The sequence below is a fragment of the Arachis ipaensis genome, chromosome B6 (assembly GCF_059453495.1).
Source record: "Arachis ipaensis isolate K30076 ecotype BB chromosome B6, ASM5945349v1, whole genome shotgun sequence".
Classification (NCBI taxonomy): domain Eukaryota; kingdom Viridiplantae; phylum Streptophyta; class Magnoliopsida; order Fabales; family Fabaceae; genus Arachis; species Arachis ipaensis.
The window spans coordinates 126,276,247-126,293,908 of NC_142441.1; the positions used below are offsets into that span (position 1 = coordinate 126,276,247).

Sequence of the window (17,662 nt, forward strand, 5' to 3'; positions counted from 1 at the left end):
GTCTTTCATGTCGTTTGTTGGTTTGTCATTCATCAAAACCTACGAATACAAACTTCGCATACAAGCAACATGATTTACACGCGGCATGGGCGCGTGCGCGTGCCTCGCGTTGTGGGCATGTGGGCGCGTTGGCGCCTAGTGCGCGCACGCGGCAGAGGTGGTGGGCTGGTGGCTTAGTGCAGGCGCGAGAGTGGCCTAACTCTCTGGAATATGTACCAGGAGTGCACAGGGGCGATCGGCGCGCACGCGCGAGGTGTGCTAGAGCGTCGATCTGAGGATTTGTTAGGGAGTGCGTACGCGCCCTGTGCGCGCACGCGTGAGCGGCCTGTGCCTCAAGCATGGTGCGGGCGTGAGAGTGGCCTAACTCTCTGGAATATGTATGGAGGGGTACTTCTTGCAATCCACGCGTCCGCGCACATCGCGCGTCCGCGTGGATGGTCGGAAATACTTCATGGGCGCGTGCGCGTTAAGTGCGCGCACGCGCGGAAGGGTGCCTTTTTCAAAGTTGCATGTTCTCGCACCACTTTCAGCATTCCAACCCTCCAAACAACCACTTTAGGTACTATAGAAGGATGTTTTGACATGATAAAGTACCATATGAACTCAACAAATGAAACAAAATTTGAAATGAAATCTAGCTACAACTTCATCGATCACCTAGCTACCAAACATGAAGTCAAGTAGTAAGCAAGTATCAATCAAAGAAGAATTCAATGGCTATGTACAAATGGTAGATCTTACCATAGTGGGGTGTCTCCCACCTAGCACTTTTGTTTACCGTCCTTAAGTTGGACGTCCACTAGCTCAAAGTTCTTGTTCAAGAGATGCGTCCCTCAAGAGAAACACTTCAAATTCCTTGGAGTTCTTTCTTTGCTCACCATGGTACAATTTGAGATGGTGCCCATTTACCTTGAAAATGTCCGGACTTGATGGGTGGCGCAAGTGATAGACCCCGTAAGGTTCTACTTTCTCTACTTGGTAAGGTCCATCCCATCTTGATCTAAGCTTTCCGGGTAGTAATCTCAACCTTGAGTTGTAAAGGAGCACTAGGTCACCGGGTCTAAATTCCCTTCTCCTAATGTTCTTGTCATGAATGGCTTTCATCTTTTCCTTGTAGAGTCTAGAATTGTCATAGGCTTCTAATCTCAAGCACTCCAGTTCCGCCAATTGAAGCTTTCTCTCTACTCTGGCTCCACCCAAACTCATATTGCATTCCTTTATGGCCCAATAAGCTTTGTGTTCGATTTCTACCGGGAGATGGCATGCTTTACCATATACAAGTCTAAAAGGGCTCATGCCAATGGGTGTTTTGTAAGCCGTTCGATATGCCCAAAGTGCATCGGAGAGTTTAGCGCTCCAATCTTTCCTATTTGGCTTCACAATCCTTTCCAACACATGTTTAATTTCCCGGTTAGACACCTCGGCTTGGCCGTTTGTCTGAGGGTGGTAGGCCGTGGCGACTTTGTGTATGATGCCATACTTTCTCATGAGGCCGTCCATTTTTTTGTTGCAAAAATGGGATCCTTGATCACTTATGATTGCTCTTGGGGAGCCAAAACGACAAATGATATTATTCCTCACAAAAGAATAAACAACATGGGCATCATCCGTCCGGGTGGGGATTGCATCCACCCATTTTGACACATAATCGACGGCTAACAAGATGTATAGAAAGCCATTGGAATTTGGAAATGGTCCCATGAAGTCGATTCCCCATACATCAAAGATTTCACAAAAAAGCATATTTTGTTGGGGGATTTTGTCCTTCTTAGAAATATTTCCAAACCGAATGCATTGGGGACAAGATTTGCAATAGAGGGAAGAATCTTTGAGAAGGGTTGGCCACCAAAATCCGCAATCAAGGACCTTTCTTGCCGTTCTTTGGGGGCCGTAGTGGCCACCTCCTTCGGAAGAATGGCAAGCGTCCAAGATTGCTTGGAATTCGGTTTGAGGTATGCACCGTCGCACTATTTGGTCCGCTCCACACCTCCACAAATAGGGATCGTCCCAAACATAGTATTTGGATTCGCTTTTCAGCTTATCCTTTTGATGTTTGTTGAGATTGGGAGGGAAGGTGCGTGAAACCAAGTAGTTTGCTATTGGGGCATACCAAGGAACTACTTCCGAGATTGCGTGCAAACTATCTAGAGGAAAGGAGTCATTGATAGGAGTGGTGTCGCCGTTTGTGTGTTCGAGGCGACTTAGATGGTCCGCCACTAAGTTTTGGGAACCACTCCTATCCTTGATCTCCAAGTCAAATTCTTGTAACAAAAGCACCCAACGAATTAATCTCGGTTTTGATTCCTTTTTGGCCAACAAATACTTTAGTGCCGCATGATCCGAGAACACTACTACCTTGGAACCAAGAAGATAGGCTCGGAACTTGTCCAAAGCAAAAACAATAGCTAGGAGTTCCTTCTCGGTAGTAGTGTAGTTGGATTGGGCTCCGTCTAGTGTCTTTGAAGCATAAGCTATGACATAGGGAATCTTACCCTCGCGTTGTGCTAACGCGGCTCCTATCGCATAATTTGAAGCATCACACATGATTTCAAATGGTTGAGCCCAATTCGGTCCTCGCACAATAGGAGCTTGTGTCAATGCCACTTTAAGTTTGTCATATGCTTCCATATATTCCTTGCTTAGCTCAAATTCAGTGTCCTTTTGCAGTAGTCGAGAGAGAGGTAGGGCTACCTTGCTAAAGTCTTTGATGAATCTCCGGTAGAATCCTGCATGTCCCAGAAAAGAGCGGACTTCCCTCTCGGAGGAGGGGTAAGGTAAACCAGATATGACATTTATTTTTGCCGGATCTACGGAGATGCCTTCTTTTGAAACTATGTGCCCCAAAACAATGCCTTGTTTGACCATGAAATGACACTTTTCAAAATTTAAGACAAGGTTTGTTTTGGTGCATCTCTCTAAGACTTTTTCAAGGTTACATAAGCAATGATCAAATGAATCACCGTACACGCTAAAGTCGTCCATGAAGACTTCCATACATTGCTCTAGAAAGTCCGCAAATAGGCTCATCATGCATCTTTGAAACGTTGCCGGTGCGTTGCATAGGCCAAATGGCATACGTTTGTAAGCATACGTTCCAAAGGGGCAAGTAAATGTTGTTTTTTCTTGGTCCTCTAGAGCAATGTGTATTTGGAAGTATCCGGAGTAACCATCAAGAAAGCAATAATATGATTTACCGGCTAGTCGATCAAGCATTTGATCGATGAACGGTAGTGGGAAGTGGTCTTTTCTTGTGGCCGCATTCAACCTTCGGTAGTCTATGCATACTCTCCAAGAATTTTGCACTCTTGTTGCTTGGTGCACGAAATTGTGATGTCCAGGCTCGAACAATCCCTGGTAATGGCTCCAAAGCTTGGTGCTTTGATCTTAATTCATAATTGTCACAACTTCGATACAACTAACCAGCAAGTGCACTGGGTCGTCCAAGTAATACCTTACGTGAGTAAGGGTCGAATCCCACGGAGATTGTTGGTATGAAGCAAGCTATGGTCACCTTGTAAATCTCAGTCAGGCAGATATAAAATGATAATGGTGTTTTCGAATATTATATAATAAAATAGGGATAGAGATACTTATGTAAATCATTGGTAGGAATTTCAGATAAGCGAATGGAGATGCTTTTCGTTCCTCTGAATCTTTGCTTTCCTGCTATCTTCATCCAATCAGTCTTACTTCTTTCCATGGCTGGCTTTATGTGATACATCACCACTGTCAATGGCTACTTTCGGTCATCTCACGGGAAAATGATCCAATGCCCTGTCACGGCACGGCTAATCGTCTGGAGGCATCACCCTTGTCAATGGCTTCATCTTATCCTCTCAGTGAATAATATGCTCACGCACCCTGTCACGGCACGGCTATTCATCTGTCGGTTCTCGATCATGCCGGAATAGGATTTACTATCCTTTTGCGTCTGTCACTAACGCCCTGCAATCGCGAGTTAGGAGCTCGTCACAGTCATTCAATCATTGAATCCTACTCGGAATACCACAGACAAGGTTTAGACTTTCCGGATTCTCTTGAATGCCGCCATCATTCTAGCTTACGCCACGAAGATTCTGGTTAGGAGATCTAAGAGATACTCATTCTAGCTTAATTCATGTAGAACAGAAGTGTTTGTCAGGCACGCGTTCATAAGGGAGAAGGATGATGAGCGTCACACATAATCATCACCTTCATCACGTTCTTGGGTGCGAATGGCTATCTTAGAAGAGAAATAAGAAGACTTGAATAGAAAACAGTAGTACTTTGCATTAATCTTTGAGGAACAGCAGAGCTCCACACCTTAATCTATGGAGTGTAGAAACTCTACCGTTGAAAATACATAAGTGAAAGGTCCAGGCATGGCCGAGATGGCCAGCCCCCTAAACGAGATCAATAGTCTCCTAAGATGAACAATGGAATAAAACTGAGACCAAAGATGGTCAAAAAGACGTCTAATACAATAGTAAGAGGTCCTATTTATAATAAACTAGTCACTAGGGTTTACATGAGTAAGTAATTGATGAATAAATCCACTTCCGGGGCCCACTTGGTGTGTGTTTGGGCTGAGCCTAAGTGTTGCACGTGCAGAGGCCATTTGTGGAGTTGAACGCCAGTTCCTGTGCCAGTTTGGGCGTTCAACTCTGGTTTTGGATCCTTTTCTGGCGCTGGACGCCAGATTTGGGCAGAAAACTGGCGTTGAACGCCAGTTTATGTCATCTATTCTTGGCCAAAGTATGGACTATTATATATTTCTGGAAAGCCCTGGATGTCTACTTTCCAACGCAATTGGAAGCGCGCCATTTCGAGTTCTGTAGCTCCAGAAAATCCACTTTGAGTGCAGGGAGGTTAGAATCCAACAGCATCAGCAGTCCTTCTTCAACCTCTGAATCTGATTTCTGCTCAAGTCCCTCAATTTCAGCCAGAAAATACCTGAAATCACAGAAAAACACACAAACTCATAGTAAAGTCCAGAAATGTGAATTTAACATAAAAACTTATGAAAACATCCCTAAAAGTAACTAGATCCTACTAAAAACATACTAAAAATAATGCCAAAAAGCGTATAAATTATCCGCTCATCACAACACCAAACTTAAATTGTTGCTTGTCCCCAAGCAACTAAAAATCAAATAGGATAAAAAGAAGAGAATATACTGTAAATTCCAAACTATCAATGAAACATAGCTCCAATCATATGAGCGGGACTTATAACTTTTTGCCTCTTGAATAGTTTTGGCATCTCACTTTATCCATTGAGGTTCAGAATGATTGGCATCTATAGGAACTCAGAGTTCAGATAGTGTTATTGATTCTCCTAGTTCAGTATGATGATTCTTGAACACAGCTTCTTTATGAGTCTTGGCCGTGGCCCTAAGCACTTTGTTTTCCAGTATTACCACCGGATACATAAATGCCACAGACACATAATTGGGTGAACCTTTTCAGATTGTGACTCAGCTTTGCTAAAGTCCCCAATTAGAGGTGTCCAGGGTTCTTAAGCACACTCTTTGTTTTTGCTTTGGACCTTGACTTAACCGCTCAGTCTCAAGTTTTCACTTGACACCTACACGCCACAAGCATATGGTTAGGGACAGCTTGGTTTAGCCGCTTAGACCAGGATTTTATTCCTTTAGGCCCTCCTATCCATTGATGCTCAAAGCCTTGGGATCCTTTTTTATTTGCCCTTGCCTTTTGGTTTTAAGGGTTATTGGCTTTTTGCTCTTGCCTCTTGGTTTTAAGAGCTTTTGGCTTTTTCTGCTTGCTTTTTCTTTTTCTTTCTATTTTTTTTTCGCCTATTTTATTTTATTTTATTTTATTTTCTGCAAGCTTTGTTCTTTGCTGCTTTTTCTTGCTTCAAGAATCATTTTTATGATTTTTCAGATTATCAAATAACATGTTTCCTAGTCATCATTCTTTCAAGAGCCAACATATTTAACATTCTTAAACAACAACTTCAAAAGACATATGCACTGTTCAAGCATACATTCAGAAAACAAGAAGCATTGTCACCACATCAATATAATTAAACTAAGTTCAAGGATAAATTCGAAACTCATGTACTTCTTATTCTTTTGAATTAAAACATTTTTCATTTAAGAGGGGTGATGGATTCATAGGACATTCATAACTTTAAGACATAGTTACTACTACTAATGATCATGTAATGAAGACACAAACATAGATAAGCACATAACATAGAAAACGAAAAACAGAAGAAAGAAGAACAAGGAATGAATCCACCTTAGTGATGGTGGCGTTTCCTTCTTGAGGAACCAATGATGTCCTTGAGCTCTTCTATGTCTCTTCCTTGTCTTTGTTGCTCCTCCCTCATTGCCTTTTGATCTTCTCTTATTTCATGCAGCATGATGGAGTGCTCTTGATGTTCCACCCTTAGTTGTCCCATATTGGAACTCAATTCTCCTAGGGAGGTGTTGATTTGCTCCCAATAATTTTGTGGAGGAAAGTGCATTTGAGGCATCTCAGGGATCTCATGGAAGTGAGCTTCTTGCGCCTCTTGAGCTCCATGACTGGGCTCTCTTGCTTGCTCCATCTTTTTCTTAGTGATGGGCTTGTCCTCTTTGATGAGGATATCTCCCTCTATGTCAATCCCAGCCGAATTGCATAGGTGGCAAATGAAGTGAGGGAAGGCTAACCTTGCCATGGTGGAGGACTTGTCAGCCACCTTGTAGAGTTCTTGAGGTATAATCTCATGAACTTCCACCTCTTCTCCAATCATGATGCTATGGATCATGATGGCTCGGTCTATAGTAACTTCAGACCGGTTGCTAGTGGGAATGATTGAGCATTGAATAAACTCCAACCATCCTCTAGCTATAGGCTTGAGGTCCAATCTTCTTAGTTGAACCGGCTTGCCTTTGGAGTCAATCTTCCATTGAGCTCCTTCTACACATATATCCATAAGGACTTGGTCCAACCTTTGATCAAAGTTGACTCTCCTTGTGTAGGGGCGTGCGTTTTCTTCCATGTATGGCAAGTTGAACGCCAACCTCACATTCTCCGGACTAAAATCTAAGTATTTCCCCCGAACCATTGTAACATAGTTCTTTGGATCCGGGTTCTTACTTTGATCATGGTTCTTGGTGATCCATGCATTGGCATAGAACTCTTGAACCATTAGGATGCCAACTTGTTGGATGGGATTTGTTAGAACTTCCCAACCTCTTCTTTGAATTTCATGTCGGATCTCCGGATACTCATTTCTTTTGAGTTTAAAAGGGACCTCAGGGATCACCTTCTTCTTGGCCACAACATCATAGAAGTGGTCTTGATGGGCTTTGGAGATGAACCTTTCCATCTCCCATGACTCGGATGTGGAAGCTTTTATCTTCCCTTTCCCTCTTCTAGAGGATTCTCCGGTCTTAGGTGCCATCAATGGTAATGGAAAAACAAAAAAAAGCTATGCTTTTACCACACCAAACTTAGAATATTGCTCGCCCTCGAGCAATAAACAAAAGAATAGAAGAAGAAGAAGAAGAAGAAATATGGAGAGGGAGAGGGAGATGTGGTTTCGGCTAAGGAAAGTGTAGAGGGGTGTGTTGTGTGAATTTGGTGAAGAATGGAGGTCTTTATATAGGGAAGGGAGGTGGGGTATTGTTTCGGCCATATGGGTGGGTTTGGGTGGGAAATTGGTTTTGAATTTTGAAGGTAGGTGGAGTTTATGAGGTAGGTTTATTGGGAAGAGTGGGTGGATGTGAGTGGTGAAGGTTTAGTGGGGAAGAGAGATTGAGGTGATTGGTGAGGGGTTTTTAGGGAAGAGTGTTTATGGGGTTGTGTGAAAGAGAGTGGTGAGAAGAAGTGAGTGGAGGTAGTTGGGGATCCTGTGGGGTCCACAGATCCTGAGTGGATCCTGTGGGGTCCACAGATCCTGAGGTGTTCAAGGATTTACATCCCTGCACCCATTAGGCATGTAAAAATGCCTTTGTATCCAACTCTGGGCGTTCAGCGCCAGGTTGGTGGCCATTTTGGGCGTTCAACGCCCATCTGTGTGCCATTTCTGGCGTTGAACGCCAGAACCATGCCTGTTCTGGCGTTCAGCGCCCAGAAGCTGCCCATTTTGGGCGTTCAGCGCCAGAACCATGCTCTGTTCTGGCGCTGAACGCCAGACAGATGCTCCTCCAGGGTGTGATTTTTCTTCTGCTGTTTTTGATTCCGTTTTCAATTTTTCTATTTATTTTGTGACTCCACATGATCATGACCCTAAGAAAACATGAAAAACAATAAAAATAAGAATTAGATAAACATTGGGTTACCTCCCAACAAGCGCTTCTTTAATGTCAATAGCTTGACAGTGGGCTCTCATGGAGCCTCACAGATGTGCAGAGCTTTGTTGAAACTCTCCAACACCAAACTTAGAGTTTGGATATGGGAGTTCAACACCAAACTTAGAGTTTGGTTGTGGCCTCCCAACACCAAACTTAGAGTTTGACTGTGGGGGCTCTGGTTGACTCTGCTTTGAGAGAAGCTTTTCAAGCTTCCTCTCCATGGTTGCAGAGGGAGATCCTTGAGTTTTGAATACAAGGGAGTTCTCATTCCATTGAAGGACTATTTCACCTCTGTCAACATCAATCACAGCTCTTGCTGTGGCCAGGAAAGGTCTTCCTAGGATGATGGATTCATCCTCTTCCTTTCCAGTATCCAGGACTATGAAATCAGTAGGGATGTAAAGGCCCTCAACCTTTACTAATACATCTTCTACTTGTCCATAAGCCTGTTTTCTTGAGCTGTCTGCCATCTCTAGTGAGATTTTAGCAGCTTGCACCCCATAGATTCCCAGTTTCTCTATTACAGAGAGGGGCATGAGGTTTATCCCTGAACCAAGGTCACACAGAGCCTTAAAGATCATGGTGCCTATGGTACAAGGGATTATGAACTTTCCAGGATCCTGTCTCTTCTAAGGCAATGTCAGTTGATCCAGATCACTTAGTTCATTGATGAACAAGGGAGGTTCAACTTCCCAAGTATCAATGCCAAACAATTTGGCATTCAGCTTCATGATTGCACCAAGAAACTTGGCAGTTTGCTCTTCAGTAACAACCTCATTCTCTTCAGAAGAGGAATACTCATCAGAGCTCATGAAGGGCATAAGGAGGTTCAATGGAATCTCTATGGTCTCTAGATGAGTCTCAGATTCCTTTGGTTCCTCAGAAGGAAGCTCCTTATTGACCACTGGACGTCCCAGGAGGTCTTCCTCCTTGGGATTCACGTCCTCTCCTCTCCTCACAGGTTCGGCCATGGCGCTTATGTCAATGGCCTTGCACTCTCCTTTTGGGTTCTCTTCTGTATTGCTTGGGAGAGTACTAGGAGGGATTTCAGTGATCCTTTTACTCAGCTGGCCCACTTGTGCTTCCAGATTTCTAATGGAAGACCTTGTTTCATTCATGAAACTTACAGTGGCCTTAGATAGATCAGAGACTAGATTTGCTAAATTAGAAGCATTTTGTTCAGAGTTCTCTGTCTGTTGCTGAGTTGATGATGGAAAAGGCTTGCTGTTGCTAAACCTGTTTCTTCCACCATTATTAAAGCCTTGTTGGGGCTTTTGATCCTTCCATGAGAAATTTGGATGATTTCTCCATGTTGAGTTATAGGTGTTTCCATAAGGTTCACCTAAGTAATTTACCTCTGCTGTTGCAGGGTTCTCAGGATCATAGGCTTCTTCTTCAGAAGATGCCTCTTGAGTATTGTTGGATGCAGCTTGCATTCCATGCAGACTCTGAGAGATCATATTGACTTGCTGAGTCAATATTTTGTTCTGAGCCAATATGGCATTCAGAGTATCAACTTCAAGAACTCCCTTCTTCATAGGCGTCCCATTACTCACAGGATTCCTTTCAGAAGTGTACATGAACTGGTTATTAGCAACCATGTCAATGAGTTCTTGAGTTTCTGCAGGCGTTTTCCTTAGGTGAATGGATCCACCTGCAGAAGTGTCCAGTGACATCTTTGATAGCTCAGATAAACCATCATAGAATATATCCAGGATGGTCCATTCTGAAAGCATGTCAGAAGGACACTTTTTGGTCAACTGTTTGTATCTTTCCCAAGCTTCATAGAGGGATTCACCTTCTTTCTGTCTGAAGGTTTGAACATCAGCTCTAAGCTTGCTCAGCTTTTGAGGAGGAAAGTACTTGGCTAAGAAAGCCGTGACCAGCTTATCCCAAGAGTTCAGGCTGTCTTTGGGTTGAGAATCCAACCATAATCTAGCTCTGTCTCTTACAGCAAAGGGGAAAAGCATGAGCCTGTAGACTTCAGGATCTACTCCATTAGTCTTAACAGTATCACATATCTGCAAGAATTTAGTTAAGAACTGAAAAGGATCTTCAGATGGAAGTCCATGAAACTTGCAGTTCTGCTGCATTAGAGAAACTAATTGAGGTTTCAGCTCAAAGTTGTTTGCTCCAATGGCAGGAATGGAGATGCTTCTTCCATGTAAATTGGAATTAGGTGCAGTAAAGTCACCAAGCATCTTCCTTACATTATTATTATTTTCGGCTGCCATCTCCTTTTCTTGTTCGAAAATTTCTGAAAGGTTATCTCTGGATTGTTGTATTTTAGCTTCTCTTAATTTTCTCTTCAGAGTCTTTTCAGGTTCTGGATCTGCTTCCACAAGAATGTTCTTATCCTTGCTCCTCCTCATATGACAAAGAAGAAGGCACAGAAAAATAATAATAATAATAGAGATCCTTTATACCACAGTATAGGGATCCCTTTGTGAGTGGAAGAAAAGAGGGGGAGACAAAGAATGTGATGTAAAGGAAGAAACACAACTGTACGAATGGAAGAGATGTGAGATGAGATGTTAGGATATGAATGAATAAATAGAATGAGATGGGGGAGGGATAATTTTCGAAAATTATTTTGAAAAGGAGTTAGTGATTTTCGAAAATGGTTTTTGAAAAATGTTAGTGATTTTCGAAAATTTTTGAAATCAAAAATAAAAAATAAAAATAATTAGTTAAAAAGAAATTTTGAAAAAGAGGGAAGATATTTTCGAAAATTAGAGAGAGAGAGAGAGTTAGTTAGGTAGTTTTGAAAAAGTTAAGAAACAAACAAAAAGTTAGTTAGTTAGTTGAAACAAATTTTGAAAAGATAAGAAGTTAGGAAGTTAGAAAAGATATTTTGAAAAGATATTTTTGAAAAAGATAAGATAAGAAGATATTTTTGAGAAGATATGATTGAAATTAGTTTTGAAAAAGATTTGATTTTTAAAATCTCAATTAATGACTTGATTCATAAGAAATCACAAGATATGATTCTAGAACTTAAAGTTTGAATCTTTCTTAACAAGCAAGTAACAAACTTCAAATTTTTGAATCAAAACATTAATTGATTATGTTATTTTCGAAAATTTGGTATAAAAATAAGAAAAAGATTTTTGAAAAAGATTTTTTTAATTTTCGAAAATAACTAAAAATTTTGAAAAAGATTTGATTTTCGAAAAAGATTTTGAAAAAGATAAGATTTTCAAATTGAAAATTTGATTTGACTCATAAGAAACAACTTGATTTTAAAAACTTTTGAAAAAGTCAATCCAGATTTTCGAATTTGATGAGAGAAGAAAAGGGAAAGATTTTTTTTTTTTATTTTTGAAATTTTTATGATGCAAGAGAAAAACACTAAAAAGATGCAATGCATGAAATTTTTAGATCAAAACATGTGATGCATGCAAGAATGCTATGAATGTCAAGATGAACACCAAGAACACTTTGAATGTCATGATGAACATCAAGAACATATTTTTGAAAAATTTTTAATGCAAAGAAAACATGCAAGACACCAAACTTAGAATTCTTTAATGCTTAGACACTAAGAATTCAAGAATGCATATGATAAACATGAAAAGACACAAATCAAAAAATCATCAAGATCAAACAAGAAGACTTACCAAGAACAACTTGAAGATCATGAAGAACACTATGAATGCATGATATTTTCGAAAAATGCAAGATGCATATGCAATTGACACCAAACTTATGATATGACTCAAGACTCAAACAAGAACACAAAAAATATTTTGATTTTTATGATTTTCTAATTTTTTTTTTTTTGGATTTTTTTTCGAAAATTATATGAAAAAGAAAAAAAAATAAGGATTCCAAAATTTTTAATATGAATTCCAGGAATCTTGCATTCTTAGTCTAAAGCTTCAGTCCAGGAATTAGACATGGCTCACTAGCCAGCCAAGCTTTCAAAGAAAGCTCCAGTCCAAAACACTAGACATGGCCAATGGCCAGCCAAGCTTCAGCATGTGATCATGGATCAGCAGCAGGTGGATGAGCAACAACTAATTTGCTCTTGATAACAAATTGCAAGCCTCAGTCCAAATGAATTTAGACATGGCTTTACAGCCAGCCAGGCTTCACATGCTTCATGAAACACTAGAATTCATTCTTAAAAATTTTGAATAAATTTTTGAAAACATTTTTATATTTTTCGAAAACAAAGGAAAAAAAATTTTTTTTTTGAAAATATTTTTGAAAGATCTTTGAAAAGAAAACGAAAAAGAAAGTTACCCAATCTGAGCAACAAGATGAACCGTCAGTTGTCCAAACTCAAACAATCCTCGGCAACGGCGCCAAAAACTTGGTGCACGAAATTGTGATGTCCAGGCTCGAACAATCCCTGGTAATGGCTCCAAATCTTGGTGCTTTGATCTTAATTCATAATTGTCACAACTTCGATACAACTAACCAGCAAGTGCACTGGGTCGTCCAAGTAATACCTTACGTGAGTAAGGGTCGAATCCCACGGAGATTGTTGGTATGAAGCAAGCTATGGTCACCTTGTAAATCTCAGTCAGGCAGATATAAAGTGATAATGGTGTTTTCGAATATTATATAATAAAATAGGGATAGAGATACTTATGTAAATCATTGGTAGGAATTTCAGATAAGCGAATGGAGATGCTTTTCGTTCCTCTGAACCTTTGCTTTCCTGCTATCTTCATCCAATCAGTCTTACTCCTTTCCATGGCTGGCTTTATGTGATACATCATCACTGTCAATGGCTACTTTCGGTCATCTCACGGGAAAATGATCCAATGCCCTGTCACGGCACGGCTAATCGTCTGGAGGCATCACCCTTGTCAATGGCTTCATCTTATCCTCTCAGTGAATAATATGCTCACGCACCCTGTCACGGCACGGCTATTCATCTGTCGGTTCTCGATCATGCCGGAATAGGATTTACTATCCTTTTGCGTCTGTCACTAACGCCCTGCAATCGCGAGTTAGGAGCTCGTCACAGTCATTCAATCATTGAATCCTACTCGGAATACCACAGACAAGGTTTAGACTTTCCGGATTCTCTTGAATGCCGCCATCATTCTAGCTTACGCCACGAAGATTCTGGTTAGGAGATCTAAGAGATACTCATTCTAGCTTAATTCATGTAGAACAGAAGTGTTTGTCAGGCACGCGTTCATAAGGGAGAAGGATGATGAGCGTCACACATAATCATCACCTTCATCACGTTCTTGGGTGCGAATGGCTATCTTAGAAGAGAAATAAGAAGACTTGAATAGAAAACAGTAGTACTTTGCATTAATCTTTGAGGAACAGCAGAGCTCCACACCTTAATCTATGGAGTGTAGAAACTCTACCGTTGAAAATACATAAGTGAAAGGTCCAGGCATGGCCGAGATGGCCAGCCCCCTAAACGAGATCAATAGTCTCCTAAGATGAACAATGGAATAAAACTGAGACCAAAGATGGTCAAAAAGACGTCTAATACAATAGTAAGAGGTCCTATTTATAATAAACTAGTCACTAGGGTTTACATGAGTAAGTAATTGATGAATAAATCCACTTCCGGGGTCCACTTAGTGTGTGTTTGGGCTGAGCCTAAGTGTTGCACGTGCAGAGGCCATTTGTGGAGTTGAACGCCAGTTCCTGTGCCAGTTTGGGCGTTCAACTCTGGTTTTGGATCCTTTTCTGGCGCTGGACGCCAGATTTGGGCAGAAAACTGGCGTTGAACGCCAGTTTACGTCGTCTATTCTTGGCCAAAGTATGGACTATTATATATTGCTGGAAAGCCCTGGATGTCTACTTTCCAACGAAATTGGAAGCGCACCATTTCGAGTTCTGTAGCTCCTGAAAATCCACTTTGAGTGCAGGGAGGTCAGAATCCAACAGCATCAGCAGTCCTTCTTCAACCTCTGAATCTGATTTCTGCTCAAGTCCCTCAATTTCAGCCAGAAAATACCTGAAATCACAGAAAAACACACAAACTCATAGTAAAGTCCAGAAATGTGAATTTAACATAAAAACTTATGAAAACATCCCTAAAAGTAACTAGATCCTACTAAAAACATACTAAAAATAATGCCAAAAAGCGTATAAATTATCCGCTCATCATTGCTATAAGTTCACCGCTTTCATTTTTGATTGTGGTCACCCCGGATTTCTTTGGCACCACTTGGACCGGGCTTACCCACTCGCTATCCGAGATAGGATAGATGATGTCCGCTTCAAGTAGCCGAGTGACCTCTTTTTTCACCACCTCAAGAATGGTTGGATTAAGTCTCCTTTGAGGTTGTCGGACCGGTCTTGCTCCTTCTTCAAGGAATATGCGGTGCTCGCATACTTGGGGGCTTATTCCCACTAGATCCACCAAACTCCACCCGATTGCCCTTTTATTTTTTCTCAATACCTCTAGCAACTTTTCTTCTTGTTGAGGGGTTAGCTCTTGTGCGATTATCACGGGGAGCTTTTGGGCTTCATCAAGATATGAGTACCTTAGGTGGGGAGGTAGTGGCTTCAATTCCATCTTTTTGTCATGATTTGATGTTTGGGTTTCCGGATGGTTTGTATGGTGTGTGGTGTTTAATTTGCTTGGATCTTCATTTGCCTCTTTAATCATGTACTTCTCATCTAACTTTGCAAGGTGCACTTCGGCGACAATGTTGTCAATTGGGTCACACCGGAATAGAGAGTGACTTTCTGGTGGATGCTTCATTGCTTCTTCTAGGCTAAAACTCACGACTCTCCCATCTATCTCAAATGAGTATGTCCCCGAGTAAGCATCTACCTTAAATCTAGAAGTTCTCAAAAATGGTCTTCCAAGTAGGATGGATGATGCTCTCTCGGTTTCACTTGATGGCATTTCAAGGACATAGAAGTCAATCAGAAATATCAACCCTTTGATATTCACCAATACATCTTCCGCAACACCCGTCACGGTTATTATGCTTTTATCCGCTAGGACAAATCTCGCCGTCGACCTTTTTAGTGGTGGTAACTTCAATACCCGGTAGACGGAGAGAGGCATGATGCTAACACATGCTCCGAGATCACACATACAATCTACGAATTGAACTCCATTGACGGTGCAAGTGACCATACAAGGGCCCGGATCATCACACTTCTCGGGCAATGCTCCCATTAAAGCGGAAATAGAACTCCCCAATGGGATGGTTTCCAATTCAAGAATTCTATCCTTGTTCATGCATAGATCTTTAAGGAATTTTGCATATCTAGGAACTTGATGGATAGCATCAAAGAGGGGGATGGTTACCTCAACTTTCTTGAACATTTCTACCATTTTGGGGTCGAGTTCTATGCGCTTCCTAGCTTTCTTTGCAAGTGTTGGAAATGGGAGTGGTTGAGCAATTTCTTCTTCCAAGGTTCTCTTGGTCTTGGGGTCTCTTTTGTTGGTTGAGTTTCATCCTCAACTATGACTTGTGGTGTCTCCTTTTCCACTACCTCTTCTATATCTATTCTCTCCTCCTCCTGAGTGATTGTGATGGGATTTGAATCCTTTGCTCCCTTCTCTTTTAATTGTGTTCCGGATCTCAGGGTGATGGCATTGATGCCCCCCTTAGGATTGGGTTGAGGGTGAGAGGGAATGACGCTTTGGATTGGGGGTTGAGGAGTGGGATTTGATGATGTGTCCATTCGTGCAAGAAGAGCTTGTAGTGTAGAGGTGAGGCCGGTGAGACCGGAAGCAAGTGTGTTTTGTAGTTCCTTTTGGCCTTGGATGATGGTCCGGAGTGTTTCATCTTGGTTGGAGGGGGCGGTTGGATATGTGAGTTGAGGAGCTTGTGATTGGTTGGGTGGTGGTCTTTGATGTGGTGGTTGATATGTTTGGTAGTTTCTTTGTTGGTTTTGTTGGTTGTATGGTGGGTTGTATTGGTTGTATGGTGGCCAGTTTTGTGAATTGTTGTTCCATCTTTGACCTCCTCCATTGTTGTTGTTGTCCCTATTTCCTTGTTGATGATTGTCTCTCCAATTATGATTGTGGTACCCACTCCCTTGATTGTAGCTTCCTCCTTGATAAGGGTGCCCTTGGTTAGGATTACCGCCTTGGTCGTACCCTTGATTTGGGCGGTCATAGAAATTGTGGGTGGCCGCCAAAGTGTTGTCCTCTTGAAGGCTTGGGCACTCATCCGTGTAGTGGGAATAGCAAGAACAAATGCCACACACTTTTTGAGGGACCAATTGTTGATTGTGTTGTTGAGGGGGTGGAGAGTGTTATTGATATGGTTAAGGTTGAGGTTGAGGTTGTTGTGGTTGTTGTTGGCTCAATTGGAGTTGCCTCAAGACGGATGTCATTTCGCTCAAGGATTTGGTTGTCTAATATGAAACAAAGTTCGTTCTATTTCCGGATCAAAGGGGACTAAGCTCGGATTCGGTTGTGAACGCGTTATGCAATAAAGGGGAAGTGAAATTCATGGTAACGATGAGGGGTTAGTCACTTGGACAAAGAATCACAAAAAAAAACGCAACTATATGCATGCACACATAACTACTCTAAGCAATAACATGGCACACGAAGCAATATTCCCCGGCAACGGCGCCATTTTGATAAACGAAATTTATCATGCCGATATAGAATTCAATAATGGATATAATCGTGAGTATAGTCTAATCGACATTCAAACTTCGCATCAAACAATCCTACAATCTATAACCGAGAGTACTAGTCCCCCGAGTCGTCCTCCCTTGGAATTGCTAGAGCATGCATCTTATCGATTAGGAAGCCTTGTTGTGGTTCTTTTGAAGGTTTAGCAAAATAAATGGCAAACAAGCAATCAATTTTTGGAAGACTTGGCCTAGGGTTGGCATTAGAAATTCTATCCTTATAGTCCCGTCAATGATGACAACAATTATGCCTTGCTTCATTTAGTTAACCCCTAGGTATAGAGGAAAGTCAAATGAGAGTAACTAACTTGAGTCACAAGTCCTAGTTTTCACCTTAGGGAAATCTAGCTTTAGTGCACTCCAAGTCAATTAGCAATTTCTAATTCCAAATCAACAATTGACATAAACTATTCAACTCTTTCTAATGACTCAAACCCTATGCCAAGTAAGAAACTTTTACTCCATAACTAATGTTGGCATTTTATCAAACAATTGATGAGCAAGGAAAAAGGCATAGTAAAAAAATGAGAAGGAAGTAGAATTGAAAGTGCTTCAACACAAGGAACTAACAACAATTAACAAAGAACAACAATGGAAATGAGCTTCTCAAGAAATTAAAAAAAAAATCCAAAACTACAAAGTTGAATCTAGGATCTATAAGGATTGAGCAATTACAATCACTAATTGAGATTGGAGAAGAAGATCTATAACATGAACAAATGAATCGAGAATTGCAATGGATTTCACCAAAGTGTGATTGAAAATTCAAAAAATGGATGAAG

The 17,662-nt window shown here is 41.3% G+C and overlaps 1 protein-coding gene and 1 non-coding gene across 2 annotated transcripts; one reads left to right on the top strand and one right to left on the bottom strand.

The window, feature by feature from the left end:
* Window positions 1–804: 804 nt before the first annotated feature.
* On the bottom strand, window positions 805–1,206 carry LOC148562652 (uncharacterized). The gene has a single exon (XM_088490946.1). The coding sequence runs from the start codon at window positions 1,204–1,206 to the stop codon at window positions 805–807; it is 402 nt and encodes a 133-aa protein (XP_088347072.1).
* Window positions 1,207–10,015: 8,809 nt separating this feature from the next.
* Window positions 10,016–10,123, top strand: LOC148562653 (small nucleolar RNA R71). The gene has a single exon (XR_015887407.1). It is a non-coding gene; the product is annotated as a small nucleolar RNA R71 (small nucleolar RNA).
* Window positions 10,124–17,662: the final 7,539 nt, after the last annotated feature.

Excerpts from the sequence above, each read along its gene's own strand:
- LOC148562652 (XM_088490946.1), bottom strand. The coding sequence starts at position 1,206 with ATGAGTTTGGGTGGAGCCAGAGTAGAGAGAAAGCTTCAATTGGCGGAA.